General features: G+C 52.1%; 7 protein-coding genes across 7 annotated transcripts; 6 read left to right on the plus strand and 1 right to left on the minus strand.

The window, feature by feature from the left end:
- Positions 1-127: 127 nt before the first annotated feature.
- On the plus strand, positions 128-1,643 carry CC1G_12304 (stomatin family protein; the record flags this gene model as incomplete). The annotated part of the gene is made up of 6 exons (XM_001834725.2): positions 128-436; positions 503-689; positions 748-969; positions 1,028-1,150; positions 1,204-1,268; positions 1,316-1,643. Exons 1-6 carry the CDS (start codon positions 324-326, stop codon positions 1,641-1,643), a joined length of 1,038 nt encoding a protein of 345 aa, XP_001834777.1. The 5' UTR covers positions 128-323.
- Positions 1,644-1,910: 267 nt separating this feature from the next.
- CC1G_12305 (mannosidase) lies at positions 1,911-4,358 on the plus strand (the record flags this gene model as incomplete). Its single annotated transcript, XM_001834726.2, has 9 exons — positions 1,911-2,063; positions 2,118-2,240; positions 2,290-2,308; positions 2,363-2,912; positions 2,975-3,049; positions 3,171-3,606; positions 3,694-4,095; positions 4,163-4,243; positions 4,305-4,358. The coding sequence occupies 9 exons, from the start codon at positions 1,911-1,913 to the stop codon at positions 4,356-4,358; spliced, it is 1,893 nt and encodes a 630-aa protein (XP_001834778.2).
- A 950-nt stretch (positions 4,359-5,308) lies between these two features.
- CC1G_15399 (histone-lysine N-methyltransferase) lies at positions 5,309-9,783 on the minus strand (the record flags this gene model as incomplete). Its single annotated transcript, XM_002910075.1, has 11 exons — positions 9,734-9,783; positions 9,437-9,667; positions 7,961-9,380; positions 7,494-7,584; positions 7,434-7,440; positions 6,496-7,382; positions 6,301-6,442; positions 5,988-6,244; positions 5,747-5,904; positions 5,675-5,696; positions 5,309-5,567 (listed from the first exon to the last, which is right to left on the minus strand). The coding sequence occupies exons 1-11, from the start codon at positions 9,761-9,763 to the stop codon at positions 5,309-5,311; spliced, it is 3,504 nt and encodes a 1,167-aa protein (XP_002910121.1). The 5' UTR covers positions 9,764-9,783.
- A 237-nt stretch (positions 9,784-10,020) lies between these two features.
- CC1G_12308 (hypothetical protein) lies at positions 10,021-11,849 on the plus strand (the record flags this gene model as incomplete). Its single annotated transcript, XM_001834729.1, has 2 exons — positions 10,021-10,263; positions 10,314-11,849. 2 exons carry the CDS (start codon positions 10,021-10,023, stop codon positions 11,847-11,849), a joined length of 1,779 nt encoding a protein of 592 aa, XP_001834781.1.
- Positions 11,850-12,092: 243 nt separating this feature from the next.
- Positions 12,093-12,695, plus strand: CC1G_12309 (DNA replication complex GINS protein PSF1; the record flags this gene model as incomplete). The annotated part of the gene is made up of 1 exon (XM_001834730.1): positions 12,093-12,695. The coding sequence occupies one exon, from the start codon at positions 12,093-12,095 to the stop codon at positions 12,693-12,695; it is 603 nt and encodes a 200-aa protein (XP_001834782.1).
- Positions 12,696-12,797: 102 nt separating this feature from the next.
- On the plus strand, positions 12,798-14,283 carry CC1G_15400 (hypothetical protein; the record flags this gene model as incomplete). Its single annotated transcript, XM_002910076.1, has 3 exons — positions 12,798-13,152; positions 13,200-13,860; positions 13,923-14,283. 3 exons carry the CDS (start codon positions 12,798-12,800, stop codon positions 14,122-14,124), a joined length of 1,218 nt encoding a protein of 405 aa, XP_002910122.1. The 3' UTR covers positions 14,125-14,283.
- A 362-nt stretch (positions 14,284-14,645) lies between these two features.
- On the plus strand, positions 14,646-16,322 carry CC1G_15401 (hypothetical protein; the record flags this gene model as incomplete). Its single annotated transcript, XM_002910077.1, has 2 exons — positions 14,646-14,702; positions 14,754-16,322. The coding sequence occupies 2 exons, from the start codon at positions 14,646-14,648 to the stop codon at positions 16,320-16,322; spliced, it is 1,626 nt and encodes a 541-aa protein (XP_002910123.1).
- Between the last annotated feature and the right edge of the window lie 232 nt (positions 16,323-16,554).

The raw sequence follows: 16,554 nt of genomic DNA on the forward strand, positions 1-16,554 counted from the left end.
CCTCGACCTGTGCTGTCGTGTCCTTCCGGCCTGCCCTTGACTCGATACAACTCAATACCGCCTATATAACGAGCATGCCCAGGACAATAGGAATCCATCGACCACCCAACTACATATATCCGAAAGGATAAAGATCTTCAAGATTTTCATTACCATTTTCTGACGACATTCAAGACTCTTCTAGTCTCGGCTTTCACTTTTGAACCTCGACGACGATGAGCCTTTCGACAGTATCAACGCGTACCTTGAGTTCGTTGTCTCATTCACCGACGACGGCTGCGCTGGCACGAACGGCAGGCGCGGTACTGCTCCGACGAGCAGCTATGGACCCACGTTCTCGAGCTTTGCTCAGACCTCGACTTGCGGGTGGCCAATTACAGTCTCGGAGGAATTTCATCACTATCATTGAGCAAGCGCATGAGGGATGGCGGTTAACGTGCGTCTCTATCTTTTGTTTGAAGCGTAAATCTGCGAGCTAACGAATGTGTATGGGACGGTATAGTTTCGGGCGGAATCCTGTACCGCTCAAACCTGGTTTGAACATCGCCATTCCGGTCGTTCATACGGTCCTGAACGTGGACATGCGGGAAACCTCCATTGCCATCCCCAACCTCCCGGGCTACACCTCGGATAACGTCCCAGTGACATGTTCAGGCTCGTTATTCTATCGAGTAACTGACAGTTACAAGGTGCGTTCCACAGCCTTCTCTACATAGTATACGCACCACTCACCCCCAAACGCTACAGTCATGCTTCGCAGTCTCAAACGTAGCTGAAAACGTCAAGAACACCGGAACCTCCGCAGTTCGATCCGTACTCGGCTCATTCACCTACGACCAAGTCATCGCCGACCGTAACGAGCTGAACAAACGACTGAACCAGGTCATCGGGAACTCGATACAAGGTTGGGGTGTGGAATGCACGAGGTTCGAGATTCAGAACTTCCAACCTGCCAACCGGGAAGTCGAGGTTCGTTTGCACCTTTTGGCAATTGGGATTTTGAGACCTGAACTCGCGGTTTTTGTAGCGACAACTCGAGCTGCAAATGGAAGCGGAGAGGAACAGGAGGAAGCAGATGCTCGACACGCAAGCTCAGATCAACGTGGCGGAGGGTATGAAGCAGCGTGTCATTCTGGAGAGTGAGGGTCACGTACGTGTTTCCTCTTCATTTGTGTCCCGATCAGTTATTGAGTATTCTGGCAGCTCCAAGCCAAATCGAACGAAGCCGATGCAGCCTTCAAAACCGTCGTGCGAGAAGCCGAAGCACGGTACGTGACTTTCCTCTCCTCATTTCTCACCACTAACCCCTCCTCAGGAAACAACAATCCCTAATGGAAGCCTCCGCCCTCGCACAACAAGTCACCGAAATCGCTCGCTCCCTTTCCAACTCGGAGGAACCAAGCCCAGAAGACAAACAACGCGCCCTCGCAGCCCTCATCGAAATTAAACGCCTCGAACAACTCAAGGCTATCGCAGCAAGCCAGTCCAACAGCACGTACTTCTTTGGAGACAAGGCTTCGATGGGTGTGGGGAGTGGTGTCGAGGCGTTCAATGTCGACTATGCGCAGCATGTGAAGAAGGGGATTGAGGGTAATTTGGACGCAAAGGGGAAGAAGATTGACCCTAGCCCTGTTGCGCTTTGATTGGGTCTCGTTGGGAATTAGCTGGACGGGCACACGCTCTTGTATATCTCACCTTTGATACAAAGTTATCCATAGACGTTGTATGGGGGAATAGCACTCACTAACGAGTGATGAGTTGAAATATAAACAACGCGGAAGGATCGAACCCTCGACCTTCCTTCCATCGCTTTGATGTGATCAACACTTGGTCTCTTGGCCCGGGATCTTTAACTTGTCCCACTTCTGACCACGTATTCCACGAGGGGATGCGACTTGTACCTCGACGACATGTCCGAATCTGAGCTCAGGAAGCGTTCTGGGTCTCGAGGATCCCAGAAAGACGTGCCAAAGCCAAAATCGAGCTCGAAACCAGCAAAGGCACGCTCAGGAGCAGCCCAATGGATTGGTTTGGCGGCGTTGGTGCTTGGATTGGGGTATTGGGTCCGTTGTTCGCTTTCGTCGAGGTTTAATTTGGGTCACTGACTTAGTGAACAGTTCTCTGGAAGCTTGGTTGGACGGGATGAAAGCTGGAAACCTGTACCTGCTAAGGACTCAAAGATAAACCCAGCGTACGGCGTCGACCACGAACGAAGAGATGCGGTGGTAGCCGCATTCAAGGTGTGCGGTCTGCCCTATTTCTCCAAACCTTTGTCTGAACGTTGTCTAGCATGCCTGGTCAGCTTATGGTGCGTTACAGTCTCTCTCAAACCATGAAACCGTTTTATAAAGTGTACATCCAGAACGAGACGCATACGGCTACGACAACTACCACCCAATCTCCAGAAAGGGTTCAAACCTCTCCAAATCGGGAGGGATAGGCTACATGATCGTCGACGTTATCGACAGCCTTCAAATCATGAATCTCACTTCAGAGTACGCTCGTGCGCGTGAATGGGTAGCCAACGAACTGTCTTTCGAGCGAGACGACAGTTTCAACACATTCGAAACGACCATTCGCGTTCTCGGAGGTCTCTTATCGGCATACCACCTCTCAGACGAGGACCCAATCTACCTGGAGAAGGCTCAAGACCTTGGAGAGAGGATACTGGAGGCATTCAAGACGCCTTCCGGACTTCCATTGCCGATGGTCAACCTGAAGAAACGCAGAGGTGTTGGAGAGGACTGGCATCCGGGCTTGGTGGGGACGGCTGAGGCTGCGACGCTTCAGTTGGAACTGAAGTATCTCAGCCATCTCACCGACAACGAAGAGTTTTGGTACAAGGCGGAGAGGGTTTTGAACGTCATCCGGAACGCCAGGGCGGAGGCAGGGCTGGTTCCCATTTACATGGAGTGAGTGTTTCAAAAGATTGGGTCTGGTCGATACATAGCTGAGCCTAGTGGCGTATTGTTAGTGCGGATACCGGTCGTTATCTTCCTTCGGAAATTCGCCTGGGATCTCGCGGAGACTCTTTCTATGAATACCTCCTGTGAGTACTTTGACTCTCGTTCACGAGCCTCCAACCCATCTTGCTGTGCAGGAAGCAATATTTGCAAACAGTACGTGTTGGCCAACCTCGTTCATCAACCTCGAGTTAACTCCGTGTATAGGAACGTAGAGAGGACGTGTACCGTCAGGCATGCTACTCTTCTCCTAACGCTCACCTCCACAATCTCTGATCCCTCCCCCCAGATGTACGAAGAATCCATGGACGGAATCCACACCGCCCTCCTCCAAAAGGGTATCCACCAGGGCCACACATATACCAGTGAATTCATCGTCGTTCCCGACCCATACACAGGCCACCCCGCCGGTTACGAGCGCTCCCCCAAGCAAGACCACCTCGTTTGTTTCCTCGGCGGGTCGTTGATGCTCGGCGCAGTCACGACAGGCTCTTTCGTCGACAACGTCAGCATTCCACCTCGCGACTCTGAATTGACGGATGTTGGAAAACGGGATTGGTTGACGGGTTATGAGTTGATCGAGACGTGCATGGACACGTATGATAGTGCGACGTATGTCTTTGCTTTTATCGGGCGCGCTGGGGTAAAGACAGTGCTGATCGTGTTGGACGGGTTTTTCTAGCGGATTGTCACCGGAGATCGTACATTTCTATGTCGAAAATGACGGCAGGGACGCCAAGGAGAACAATTTCAAGGATTGGTATGTGAAAGGAATGGAGTACGTCTGACCCACTCTTTCCTCCTCCGTTCACGCCTGACGCATCGAGTTAACAGAGACCCGACTGCCCCACCCTCCTACGACGCTCGCTACATGCTTCGGTGTGCTTTATCCACTCCTTTCTCTTCTTTTCCACCTCTGACAAACTCTTTCTGTTTTTTCAGACCGGAAACCGTCGAATCGCTCTTCATCGCCTTCCGGCTGACAGGCGATAACCGCTACCGCGACTACGGCTGGAAGATCTTCCAAGCTATCGAGAAGCATGCTCGGGTGGACAGTGGAGGATACGTCACAGTGCTGGACGTGAACAATCCCAATAGCGAGAAGGAGGATAAGATGGAGACGTTCTATCTGGTGCGTTGTTGATACTATTCGGTTTCCTTTGGATTCAAGAAGCTAATGATGTTGTCTCTGGATGTAGTCTGAGACACTCAAGTATTTGTACCTGCTGTTCTCGGGCCCGGACGTTATCCCACTCGACCGCTACGTGTTGAACACGGAGGTGAGTTGTGTTTGTGGTTTTTATGCAGCTCGGAATTTGTGATTGACGTTGTGTTGGATAGGCTCATCCGCTTCCAGTGTTCTCGCCGAGCATTCGGACAGGGTTTGCTTACTAGACGTTGTACAATATGTATTATTCATCTTGGAATCGGAATGGATCATGGGAAACAAGGGTGTCGATCGGGAAGTAAGTACATTTCCACTCGCGTTCCAAAAGCTTCTTCCAAAGCGACGGCTGGGAAGAACCGAGGGAGTCATGTTCATCAAGGGTCTGAGCGCTCCTCCATTGACTTGTGGATGTTGATCACCTGGCCTGCAAACGGCAACAACTAAAATGGAACCCCGACCCGTCGTAAACCGCCTTTCGTCAGGAGGGAGGGATGATTACCGGATATGGTGTAGTGCTTACCTTTTCCGGAGAGAGAGCTCCCAGCAGAAGTGACAGTGGTCTGTGCTTCCCTCGAGCCAGAAGCATACGACACCCGCCATAATGGTATAGAGATGTGATCATGATCTCCCATCCTGTCTCGCAGACCTTGCCTTGCATTCATGCCTCAGCTCGCAGTTTAGTGGATCATCATTCTGCGAGGAATCTGGATGTGTTGAGAGACTCACGCGGCGAGGTAGCAGTTGAGGTATACTGCAGAGATACTTTTACTTATGACTTAGACAGGTCGAGATGTGCTCACAATTGCAACACTCCGTCTCTTTCGTCACGTCACCATTCTGAACCACCATTCTGGGGCGGTCCACCTTTGATTCAGCTTTGCCCCTGTGCATGCTCGTCGTAAATATAGTGCCGAGCTCTAGCGCTCAACCCTTCAGCCATCGATTCTTCGGGGCCCAGAATCTTCATCTTGCCACCGAGAAAGAGCTAACGTTATACAAACCGTCAGTTCAGTAATATTACCAGTAGATAGAAAATAAAGATATGTGCATCCAAGATATAACCAGATCTAGCAGTCAGATGTCAACGCAAAGCACTCGCCTCCGGGTTGGATAAAAAATCGAAGGCGGTGGAAAGGAAGGCGAGCAGCACCTAAACGGTAGTACATACTCCCCTCCCCTAGATGGTACCCCGGCATTGCGGACTCCCACAGCGGCACTTAACGATGTTGGTCCTCGGCTGCGAGCCTGTGTAGGGGGAGGACTGGGGGCTGCTGGGCTGCTGAGACGCGCGTAGCGGGTTGTAATCGAACGTAAATTCTGTGCCCGCTGGGATATCCTGGTTGGCGACGAAAGCAACGTAATACATGCCGGTCTGCAGCAGGAAGGCCGAAGCGACGTTAGAAGGGATGAATCCACTTAGTGCGAGACACTGACCTCTGGAATGGTATCGTATGTCACGAGAAAGGTCTGGAGGTTAGGGCTACACGAATGGCTGAAGAGCCGGTCAACAGGATCGGGTCGCTTGGATGGCGGAAGCACGTACTTAATAAATCTCGTCCAATTACCTGCATGAAGGTTAGCGGGGGCTCTGGCGACGTAAAGGGCGACAACACACCATCTTTCCACGAATCGACAGTGTAGCCAGCCCCCTCGTCGTCGCTCGTTTCATCAAATAATTCATGGCCATCGAGGTCGAAACAGTAATTAACAAGCTCTTCCTCATTGGCTCGTTCTCGGGTTCTGTGTTCAGGGACGGGGTTAAGGAAGGAACAACTTGGAAGTGAGAATGGTCACAGACATCAACAGCCTATGGGAAGCATGTCAGTAGGGCTCACCGCACGAAAGACTAGACGCACCCAGTGTAGGTCCCGAGAACCTGACCTCGGCGAACATTTTTCGTCGAGCGTACACCCCAGCCGCACTTCTTCGTCTTGAAAATCACGATAGGCTGGGTCTTTGGTCGCTGTACCACTCGATTTCGACAGGAGTCGTCGCAAGGGCAGCGCTGCGCAAACAAGTGAGCACCCTTTTCAGACAGAGAACTTCTCTTGCTGACCTCGTTGCATTCTATGACCTCCGTTCCACGTGGAATGCGGTCAAACCGGAATAATCCCTTGACAAAGTGTCGACGACATAAGTAGAAGCAGCGAATACACCAGCTCAACATACTTTACTGTCGTAAGCGAAAATCTTGTTCTCCTCTTCATCCAATACGTATGTTCGATGGTTACATGCATGTGGAGACTTGCAATTCCGCTCGCATTCGCAAGTCGTAAACCAGTCTGGCCCTGGCTTTTCAATGTCGTCCGAGCTACAAAGGAGTCATTAGAGGTGGAATGCGACGACAGGCGGTAAAGAGCCCACAATTTGTATCCTTGCTCCCGATACTCGAAGCCAGCTGGGAGGGAGGGGATTTCCTCGTCGTCCACTTCATTGACGAACGTGATCGAGAACCCAGCCTTTTCGGACCACTCTTCTGAAAGAAGTTGACGTTTCGACTTGCGCCGCAGCTGTGCTTGAATGTGTTTCGGGCTACAAATTTCGACATAGGCCCTGTTCAGTTTCGGGGAAGGAAAGGTTTCTTTCACGGGTTGTTTGCCTCTAGCCTTCTCACTCAGGGGCGGTTTCGACCAGCGCTGAGGGAGAGGGACTTCCTGTGACCACAGTGACGAGAGAGATTCGGAGGGGCTGGTACGTAGCTTGCTGGATGCTCGCGTCGCAAGTAATGTCGGGGTGGGGGATGATGCTGAAGTGACGGTAGCACTGCGGGACGTGGACGTGGATGTAGAAGCTGAAGACACGGGCGCTTGGGACGAAGAAGGCGCGCGACTGGAGGAAGTAACTGAGTGTGAAACAGAGGATTCGCGATGTTTTCGCCTCTCCGCAGTTTCTCGAAGCTTTCTGGACTCTGAATGGCCTTCCGGAGACCGTTTTCGCTTTGACATGCCCAACGATTCCTCCCTCTCCTGTATGATTTTGACCCTTTCCTTGGCCCAGTTGCACGGGTACTTTTTGGCGATGGCGAGTTTCTCTTCGTAGGCTTGGGCACGCAGTCGTGTCTCTGTGTTGTGGATGTCGAGCCCAGTATGGACCTCGATACTGCAATACTCATCCTCCTCGGCGAGATTGCGTCTACGGGTTTTTTGACGCCTGTCCCAGTCTGAGATAAATCTTGCTTGACGTTTATCGACGTACTCTTCCTTCCAGGTTGTGTTGGTGCCATCTTTGCGGTTCCAACCGTCCCAGGCCACCTATGCAGCGTCCGTTAGACCAATGCCCCGACTGAATAGCAATTCACAAACCTCGTGGCTATAGGACAGAACATAAGCATTCGAATGGTCGATAAGACGCTTTGAACATACCGAACTTTACCCCAGTAGTCGACCTCTTCGCCGATGACCTCCACCGGCCAGTCTTTGTCGCCGTCAGAACCCCAATCCTCAAGGGGCGACTCTGACCTGCGATAAAAGCTGGAGCTGACATCCGAGCTTTCATCGCTACTCTCTGGTTCTTCCCCAGAGCTATCGTATCGTTCAGACATTGAGAAATCGTGAGAGTCGAGGTAGTGAGTTCGTTTCAGCCGCCGTCGCGGTCGCCGTCGTCCTCGTCGCGGTCGCGGTGATGGGCGTCGACGACGGGCAAGACGCGTGAACGGTTCAAAGCGGGCCGCATGACGAAATTCCCATAATTGTTACCGGCAACTCTTGGCGAAAGGTCAAAGATCTTTGGCTCGAGCTCAACAGAGGTCAAAAAGGTCGCATTCCGACATTCAATACAAAAATAAAAAAGAGAAGGTTGATGATACATAGTCCTACAATTACTCAGTTACGTAAAATGGCCGCGACTTCGTTCCACAGCGACACCATCACAAAAATCTGAGCAGATTGCGCCCATTCCCCACAATCAACCTCCCCGCCCCGATTCCAAGTCATCATATACTTGTGCACAGATTCAAAAGAGTCCACATGGCGCAAGGAAGGAAAGGCCTTCTGTAACCAGGCGGCAACGTTCCGTCCAGACGATATGGTGGACGTACAAACGTTCCAGTACACCAGCGACGGGTGGGGTGTAGGGACGGTGGTAGGGACCTTTTCCGCGAGACAAGGGAGAGTGAGATGCGAGAGATTGGGGCACAGTTGTACGGCTGCGTGCACTCCTTCTAGCGTAAGATTCGAGTCCGTCGTTTCCGATGGGATGTCGTACTTGAGGACGAGTCGTTCCAGCTGTTGCCAATTACTGAGGGCGTTCGTAAGGGCGGAGTCTTCCAGCTCGGCTGCAGTGAAAGGCGATATTTCTAGGTTCCGCAGGTTGTTGAAGGCCGACAGGCTTTCAAGGTCCAAATTAAACGCCCGCTCATTAAAGGGCTCGTCTTCTGGGTCAACGCGATAGTATACCCCTAGCTCTTTGATGACGATGGAAGTGATGTTGTTGGGATTCGTGCAGTGGGACAGGGGAGTAAACACGGTATCATCGAACGTAACGTCGTGCCCATGAAATCGTTGGCGTAGAGTGAAGCTGGTCAACCTGGGGGCGCAGAATTTCTTGAGGAACGATTCGCACGCTTCCAGGTGGTCGTGTGCTGTAGATGAGAGGGTTATTTCCAAGAGCGCTGGAAAGGTCCACTGCGTCGAAGGATCCTCGTAAAGCTCCGAGGATTCGCTCAGCAAGAGGCTGAGATGCTCCAACCCCTGGAGTTCGCTGAGCTTCTCCAAGGTGCCACTCTCAATATCGAGATGCGTGATGTCGAGGGTCCTCAGCGTCGAAATGGCTGGCATGCGAGTAAGTAGACTGTTGAGTCCCCTGATGGGCAAATGGACATGAAGGTACCACGATCCTGGCGTCGCCTCGATCCTGAGCTCGGTCAGGCTCCCAGAAGCCTCAACCAGTCTGTCTGCCAATGCCTCGCTAGTGATCATGCATTCTGCAACATCGGGAAAGGTATCCACCCCGTGCTCAAGAAATACTTGGGCAAGGATGGTGATCGAGCGGACTGATGGGGCGAGGACGAGGGGGGTGTAAAAGACGGTGATGGCTGGGTGGTGTACGAGCAAGGGAATCGTCACGCGCTCGACGTTGGGGAACAATGGAAGTGTGGTTGACTTGTACTCTGCGAGCGCGTGGAGGGCCGTCCATGCCAATGCACGTTTGATGTCCCCATCCTCAGGGTCGTAGCCGATGGCCTTGACGAAGGGAGCGTATCGCCTGACTCGCTCCATCCCAATTTCAATATATTCAGGGCGTGCAATTGTCTGCAGTCCAAATAAGAGACAGACCGTAAGCATGAGACATCGTTATGAGCACTCACCAATAACGCGTCAGTTTGCTTAGAGGGCCGGAAACAGCCCTCGGGGAACAGTCCAATGAGGGCCGACAAACCCGGAATGTCCCTCCACAAACATTGAATGGCCGCATGATGGATGCACCAGTGCGTCCTAGCGAGACTGTAGAGGGCTCCTCTCTCAGCGTCATCGGCAAGAATCTCGCACACCATAGACATCAGCTCCTGAACTTGTAGGAACCGGTCGACGGCCGTCGTCTGTGCACGGTGTGATGACATTATGATTGAGCTCCCAGGTATGAGATGTGCACTGAAAGCGCTCACTGGATGCATATCGAGGGATAAATCGCCCATGGTGGTGGTTCTTGGATACTTGAATGGTGGTGGTTTGTGAACAAGACGCTAACACAAGGCGCGTTTCAGTTTGGGCCTTTCAACGAGAGTGGAATATCCGACTCGGGCAATCACTGGCATTGTCTTGGCACACGACGCGGGGTGTGCATGTGAAAACCAGATCTTCCCTTTTCACCGCCATCTCGAGTCTCGTTGCGCGTACGTTCCATTACAAACGGGCTTTCAAAGTTGGTAAAAAGTACACCCAGACTATAGAGATGCACCGCTGTCTCGAAATTCCCGAAGTCTTGGACGCAATCTTCGATGAATTATCAGGAGACACCAATTTCAACTCGCCGTGGTTCTCAAGCAAGAAAAGCCTCTGTGCCGCCGCCAGGACCTGTAAACGCTTCCACGAATGTGCCATAAAGTATATATGGCAGGTTCTGCCCACCATCGATGTGATATTCGAAGTGTTTGCGAGCGACATGTTTAAAATCAGCGGGGAGGGTACATACAGGGTGCGTTCGTCGTCCATCGCGGAGCTGTCTTTGTTTCAACATTTCTTTAGTACCTCAATTTTTTCGTCCTGACAGAAGATAAGGAGCGTATAAAACTCGGTTTCCAACATCTGCAGAAATATGCTCGCCATGTCAAGGTGGTTTTGTGGGTGGACAGACTCAAACCGCCTATTGGGAATAAGAACAAAAAGGACATTCCAATTCACCCCGACACGTTTCGAAAGATCTACGAACAAGAATACTTTATCCGACCATTATTCCCCAATGTCCAACACGTCCAGCTCCCGATACTTGAAGGCGATGATACATCCACCATCTTCTACCCGTCACTCGTCCTATCCCCGTCTCTCAAGAGGGTTTCGATCCACACATCGGACGGGACTGAAATGAGGGACGTGGGCTTGGACACCTTCGTCAACACATCCGATTATCTCTGGGAAGCTGTGACAGGCCGAATCGCTGACGTTGCTCCCTCACTCCTAACTTTCGACATCTCCAACCACCCAGAAAACTGTCCAAGACTCTCCGATTACTTTTGCTTTATAGGAAGGCGGACAGCCTTGGACCGACTACTTCCCCACTTCTCATCGACGCTCAAGCATCTCAAGCTCGACTCTCTCGTCCTCCATGGCGAGACGTTTGGCACTATCAACAACCTCACGGGCCTGGTCAAGATGGATATTTCCCTCGTTCGCCAGCAACAGGCCGAGATGGACCACTTGCCCAGTGCTTCACTATGCTTGCCTTCCCTTGAGCATTTGGTTCTTGGCATCTTTCCTGAAGCACCCTACCATAGATTCTTCCAGATTCTCAAGGCAGAGAAGCTCAAGCGGATAGAGTTCACCGTATTCATAGGCGACGAAGCAGAGTATGATCCTGAAAGCCTCTTCCTCGCCCTTAGAACGAACTTACGCCTTTGCGATCATCTCGAGGAAATCGAACTCACTCAACGATACGATCCCGGCAACGATAATTTCGATAATTTCATACTCTGGCATGAGCGCTCAGGGATACCACGCTTCATCGTCTCAAACGATACCTTTACTCCACTGCTCGCGTTCAGCAATCTCACCTCTCTCCAAATCAGACACTGCAACTCATCGACGTTGGAGGATTCGACACTCGCGCAGATGTTCTTGTCCTGGCCACGAATACAATCGTTCCATTTGCATGATCAGAGGATGCAAAGGGATCAAGTACCGGATACACGACTAACCATCGGAGGTGTGCATCGCGCTTTGCGTCACACACCCATGCTCCGACGACTTACACTTCGATTCGATGCGAGACTCCTTCCTAATGCCGAGGCTGAAGGGTTACCGACCCAGCAGTCGATGGAGTATCTGGATGTGTGCACCTCGCCTATTCGTTCTGGGGATAGAGTTGCGGCGTATATGACGAAATATTTCCCGAGTGTTGCTCGTCTCAACACCCATGAATTTCTCAGGGAGGGTTTGAGTGTGAGGTTCATCATGGATGGAGAGGAGGATGAAGAGGAGGCGGATATTTGGCGCGCCTATAGAGCTGAGATTGTGATGGTCGATAGGTGGAACGATGTTATGCGGGTAATTAACGAAGTTTCGTAATAGAACTGGCCCCAGTGCGGCTACCCTTTGGGAATTAGGACATATAACCATAATCGAATATCACCACCGTAAAAATAAATGGTTTCGGGAGTCTAGAAGGCAGCTAGGCACCATGTCAGTGCCGTGAATCTAAGCGTTCCGTCACGCGTCACGTCGACACGTGAGGCTTGTCACACCGCGTCGTCACAACCAGCCTCGTCTTCGCCATCGTTGTTGGCGTCGTCGACCACCACCATCGCCACAATGTCCGACATCCAGCAATACGGCGACAACGCTACCAAGCTCCTCATGGAATCGCGGCGCTCGACACAGACAGACACGTTGATGAAGTACAACGACACCCTCGTCCGAACGGTCATCCGCGAGCAGCGCGATCTCGAGAAACTCGCACTCAGCATCGCCGACGAGAACCTTCGAGGGCCACCACCACCTGCCCTGCTCATTATCCAGACATCGATCAACAGGAACAAGCGCTGTCTTCTCGCCTACCACGCACATCGCACATCGATGCTCCAGAATCTCTACTGGAAATGTGGTGGTGCCCTTCCCCATCTCCTTTCCAACCCCGAGTTTCGCGCCAAGCTCTCACCGCATGAAGTCGACTACCTGAGACAGTACAACGCCAGTCTCATGGAGTACCGGAGCGAATTCACGTACGAGCTGGATATTATGAGTGGCATCGAGAAACCGCCAAAGGAGATTCATGTTCGTGTGCGCGTGGCACGCGAGTGCGGTGTCGTTCAGACCGAGAACGGGAGCATCGACTTCAAGCCTGGCGAGCGATACGTGGTGCGGAGAGCCGATGTCGAGAACCTCATCGTCCAAGGCTATCTCGAGGAGATCTGAAGGGGCGCCGCGCCGCTGTTATTTATCAAGGCTTTAGCCAAACAAACGTCATTCCGTCATCGACGCGCTCGCCGTTTCGTTCCTTGGAAATCGACGCTTACCATGCTCTCCACGACGCATCCGACAGTGGCAAGGGCTATCAGCTCGACGTCCAATGCTGCTCGTCGCCAAACACTGCTATCGACACCAACTCTATCCCGCCATTCTTCTACACTGATACACGAGCGATATCACGAACCGCCCGTTCAATACTCCCTCAGTCGACCTTCGCTATCGGCCTTTACTCCAACCTCAAATCCATTCAATTCGACGCGGTTAGGTGTCGGATCTTGTAGACCGCTCGACTCGAACACTACACTGTTTTCCGTTGACCCTGAAGTAAACCAAAGTCCAGATCCAGAAAATCCCCATCCTGAAAGTCTAGAGATCTCCGACCAAGAGTGGGAACTTCGGACAGGTGCGTTGTTGTGCCTTGCTCAGAAACAACAGACTGAAGCCATTTAGGAAGAGCGATCTACGTCCTCCAAGAAACCCTTCCTGGTTTCTTCGATACAGGCCTTATCACTGCCGTGGACAAGGAGACCGGCGCACCAAAAGCCTCCCAGGCCTCATCCCATCACTTCCACATCCCTTTACTCGACTCACTCCATCTGCCTTCAACGTCCTCCCATTCGTCTAGTCATACCTCTGGGGCGAGTGCCGAAGAGGACGCTGAGGCCTCGGAAAGTCATGAAGAGGAACCAATATACAGCTCGAATGTGCGACTGGAGTATACACCACCTGACTCGCTTCCCGCGCCATTCCCCAAAACGTTCAAGGTGGAAGGTCTCCAGCTTTACCTCGCTTCAGCATCCCTGGTTCGACGTACGATGAAGACGCTGTACTCTGACCTGAATGTTACACTCACGAAAGTCTCTGTTCACACCACGCCGCCTTCGCCTCCCCCACCTGGTTCTTCAGCGCAGTTCTCTTCTCTGAATGCGTCTTCGTTGAATGGTCATTCGATATTGGCAGGAAGTGCTAGGTCGGACGGTGCACCAGAGGAAGGCTACATGACACCTTCGCGGCAGAAGGAGAAGAGGTTGAACCGAGACAAGCACCTTATCGTCCGGCAACTCGTCACTGGACTCACGCGGGTTAGCGGGACGCCTAGTGAATGGGAAGTGTAAGTTGTTTCGCCGATCCCCCTTCACCGCCAGGAAAATTGAAATTGGATCTTGTGTTTAGCGAATCGATGTACACGTTCTCACCAGTTTCGGGGCTCATTTGGAAACATACGGTCAACTCGATTCAACCGGCGCCTCATCTCGCTGTGTACCATTCAATGAGGACGAGTTTGGGGAAGCTGTTCGGGTTTGGATCGTCGACGCCGACACCGACTGCTAATGCCAGTACCTTTGGGCAGGGGGTCGGCACGGAGGGGCGCTGATTTTTGAGAGGAAGGGATAGTGATCTCCTAGATGGGAGACGGTTTGGAAACGCATTGGGGGGCTCCGTTTGGGATCTCGGCTTGTAGAATGGGTTTAGAGTGCCTTGGGGCCCGTTGGATTGTTTGCAATACAAGATGGAATTATAAACTTAAAGCGCATAATGAAATCCCCACTTTGATAGTAATGCTTGGCAGTGAATTTGTTGCGATGGGTGATTCATTGCGCCGACGAGTAGACGCGTCTGCGCGGCATCGGTCGTCGTTGGTTTTCCTCTTCCCATCATCTCTGTTTTTCGTTGGCCCACCCTCACAAAGTTCAAGTTTACAAGCCTGAAATGTCGACAGAGATGCACCGCTGCCTTGAAATTCCAGAAGTCCTTGACAGGATCTTCGAATACTTGGCCACAGATCATGATCGACTCGGCAGAAGACCCTCGCTTTGCGGTGTCGCGCGGACTTGCAAGACCTTCCACGAGTGTTCAATCAAGTATATATGGCGAAGTCTACCTTCCATCGATCCAATGTTTCGGGTTTTCCCCAGAGGTGTGGTGGTCTACAACGAGGATAGGTCCTATAAAGTGCGTCCACCGTGTTTAACTTAGGGCTTCGTTCACTGGAGCTCTTTCTAGTACATCCGCCAGGTCACTTTTATCAACGACAAAGAGAAACTAAAAGCCGGTTGGGAGCGACTGAGGCGCTACGCTCGACATGTCCGGACGATTTACTGGCGCAATAGACACATCCCCGACCATTCATACAGAACTAAGATTCACCCCGACACCCTTCGCCTGCTTAACCAGTACGGTGACTTTGCCGAACCCCTATTCCCCAACCTCCAAACCGTCCATCTGCCTCTCATCAATGAGGACCCCATTTCTACGGTTTTCTACCCTGCCCTCGTGCTATCGCCTTCCGTCAAGACGGTTATTATCTCCCCATCCAAATTCGACGAATCGCTTTGGGAAGAGCAGCCTCGATTTTGGGACCACTCTGATCATCTGTGGGATGCCGTAACTAGTCGAGTGGCAGAAGTCGCTCCTACCCTCACTTCGTTCAAGATCGCGACCAGTGGAACGTTAAGCGCCCATTTTTCCAACGGGTTTTCTGTGGCTGGAAGATTACTCAAAGTCGAACGGGAGTTGTTTCCCGCCTTCTCAACGTCATTGAAGATTTTGGATATCGACTCGCTCATCCTCGAAGGGAAGACCTTTGGGTGTTTGAACCACCTTACGAGGTTGGTCAAGCTCAAACTGACGCTTGTCCACCAACAAGCGGCTGAAATGGCGGAGTTGGTAGCGTCGGCACTGTGCCTACCGTCCCTCGAGAATCTAACGCTCAACCTCTTCGCCGCGGAGGCTACGCATTCCAAGTTCTTCGAGATCTTGGACGCGAGGAAGCTCCGGGTCCTCAAACTCAAAGTGTTTCTCCTTGAACCGTTGCGCATTTACGACCCACACCCGCTGTTCGCTGCCCTTCGCGCGGAGCGATTGGCGAACCTGGAAGAGCTGCACCTTTCACGCCGATTGGAAGAGGACAGTCCGCTCCTCTGGTTCGAGCGCCTGGACGAGCCGAGGTTCGAACTATCGCCGAGGACGTTCTTACCCCTCCTTCAACAAACCCCGTTTTCGAATCTCAAAACCCTCCGCATCGACCCGTGCAAGTCGTCCGCTTTGGACGACAGGATCCTGGCCCAGTTGCTCCGTGGATGGCCCAAGCTGGAGAATTTCGAGTTGAGGGATGAGACGATGTCAGATTCGGGGAGTGTTTCGTTGATTACTGCGGGTGGGGTGAGGAGGGCGGTCGGGGCTGCGCCCTTGCTCCAGCGGCTGGTCCTGCGGTTCGACGCCACGTCGGTGCCACCGTCCGGCTCGGATAGCGACGGTGCCTCCTCCAACAGAAGTAACAGCAACAGCGCCAACGAAACCACTTTGGACGACTTGCCACCACATCCCAATCTCACCGACCTCGACGCCTGCATTTCCCACTTGCGCTCAGGGAGGCAGGTAGCCAAATGGCTCAAGCGCGATTTCCCGAATCTGCGCGGGGTGAGGAGCTTTGGGCTGTATAGGGAGGGATTGGATACGTTGTACCGGTTTGGAGAGGTGAATGATGAAAGATATGTTGAGATGATGCAACCGTACGAGCCGTGTAGTGTTATGGTGGATAGGTGGAATGATGTTTCGAGGTGTTTCAGGTGATGGGTGTTGTGCTGAGCCTACGGACAACGTGTAATTTGGTTGGATTTTAGTGTTTAGGATCTTACTATCGTATTATAATACAACACTCTTATTGGACTTCCTTTTGTTGCCGGACATTAGTGGGAGGACTCATCTACAAGGCCAGATATAACCGTGACCCAGCAACCTCTTGAAACATCACTCAGAAATAATTTCACCCACAACGCTTGCCTTTTTTTATTAACGCATTAGG

Source organism: Coprinopsis cinerea (assembly GCF_000182895.1).
Source record: "Coprinopsis cinerea okayama7#130 chromosome 12 map unlocalized cont3.12, whole genome shotgun sequence".
Classification (NCBI taxonomy): Eukaryota; Fungi; Basidiomycota; class Agaricomycetes; order Agaricales; family Psathyrellaceae; genus Coprinopsis; species Coprinopsis cinerea.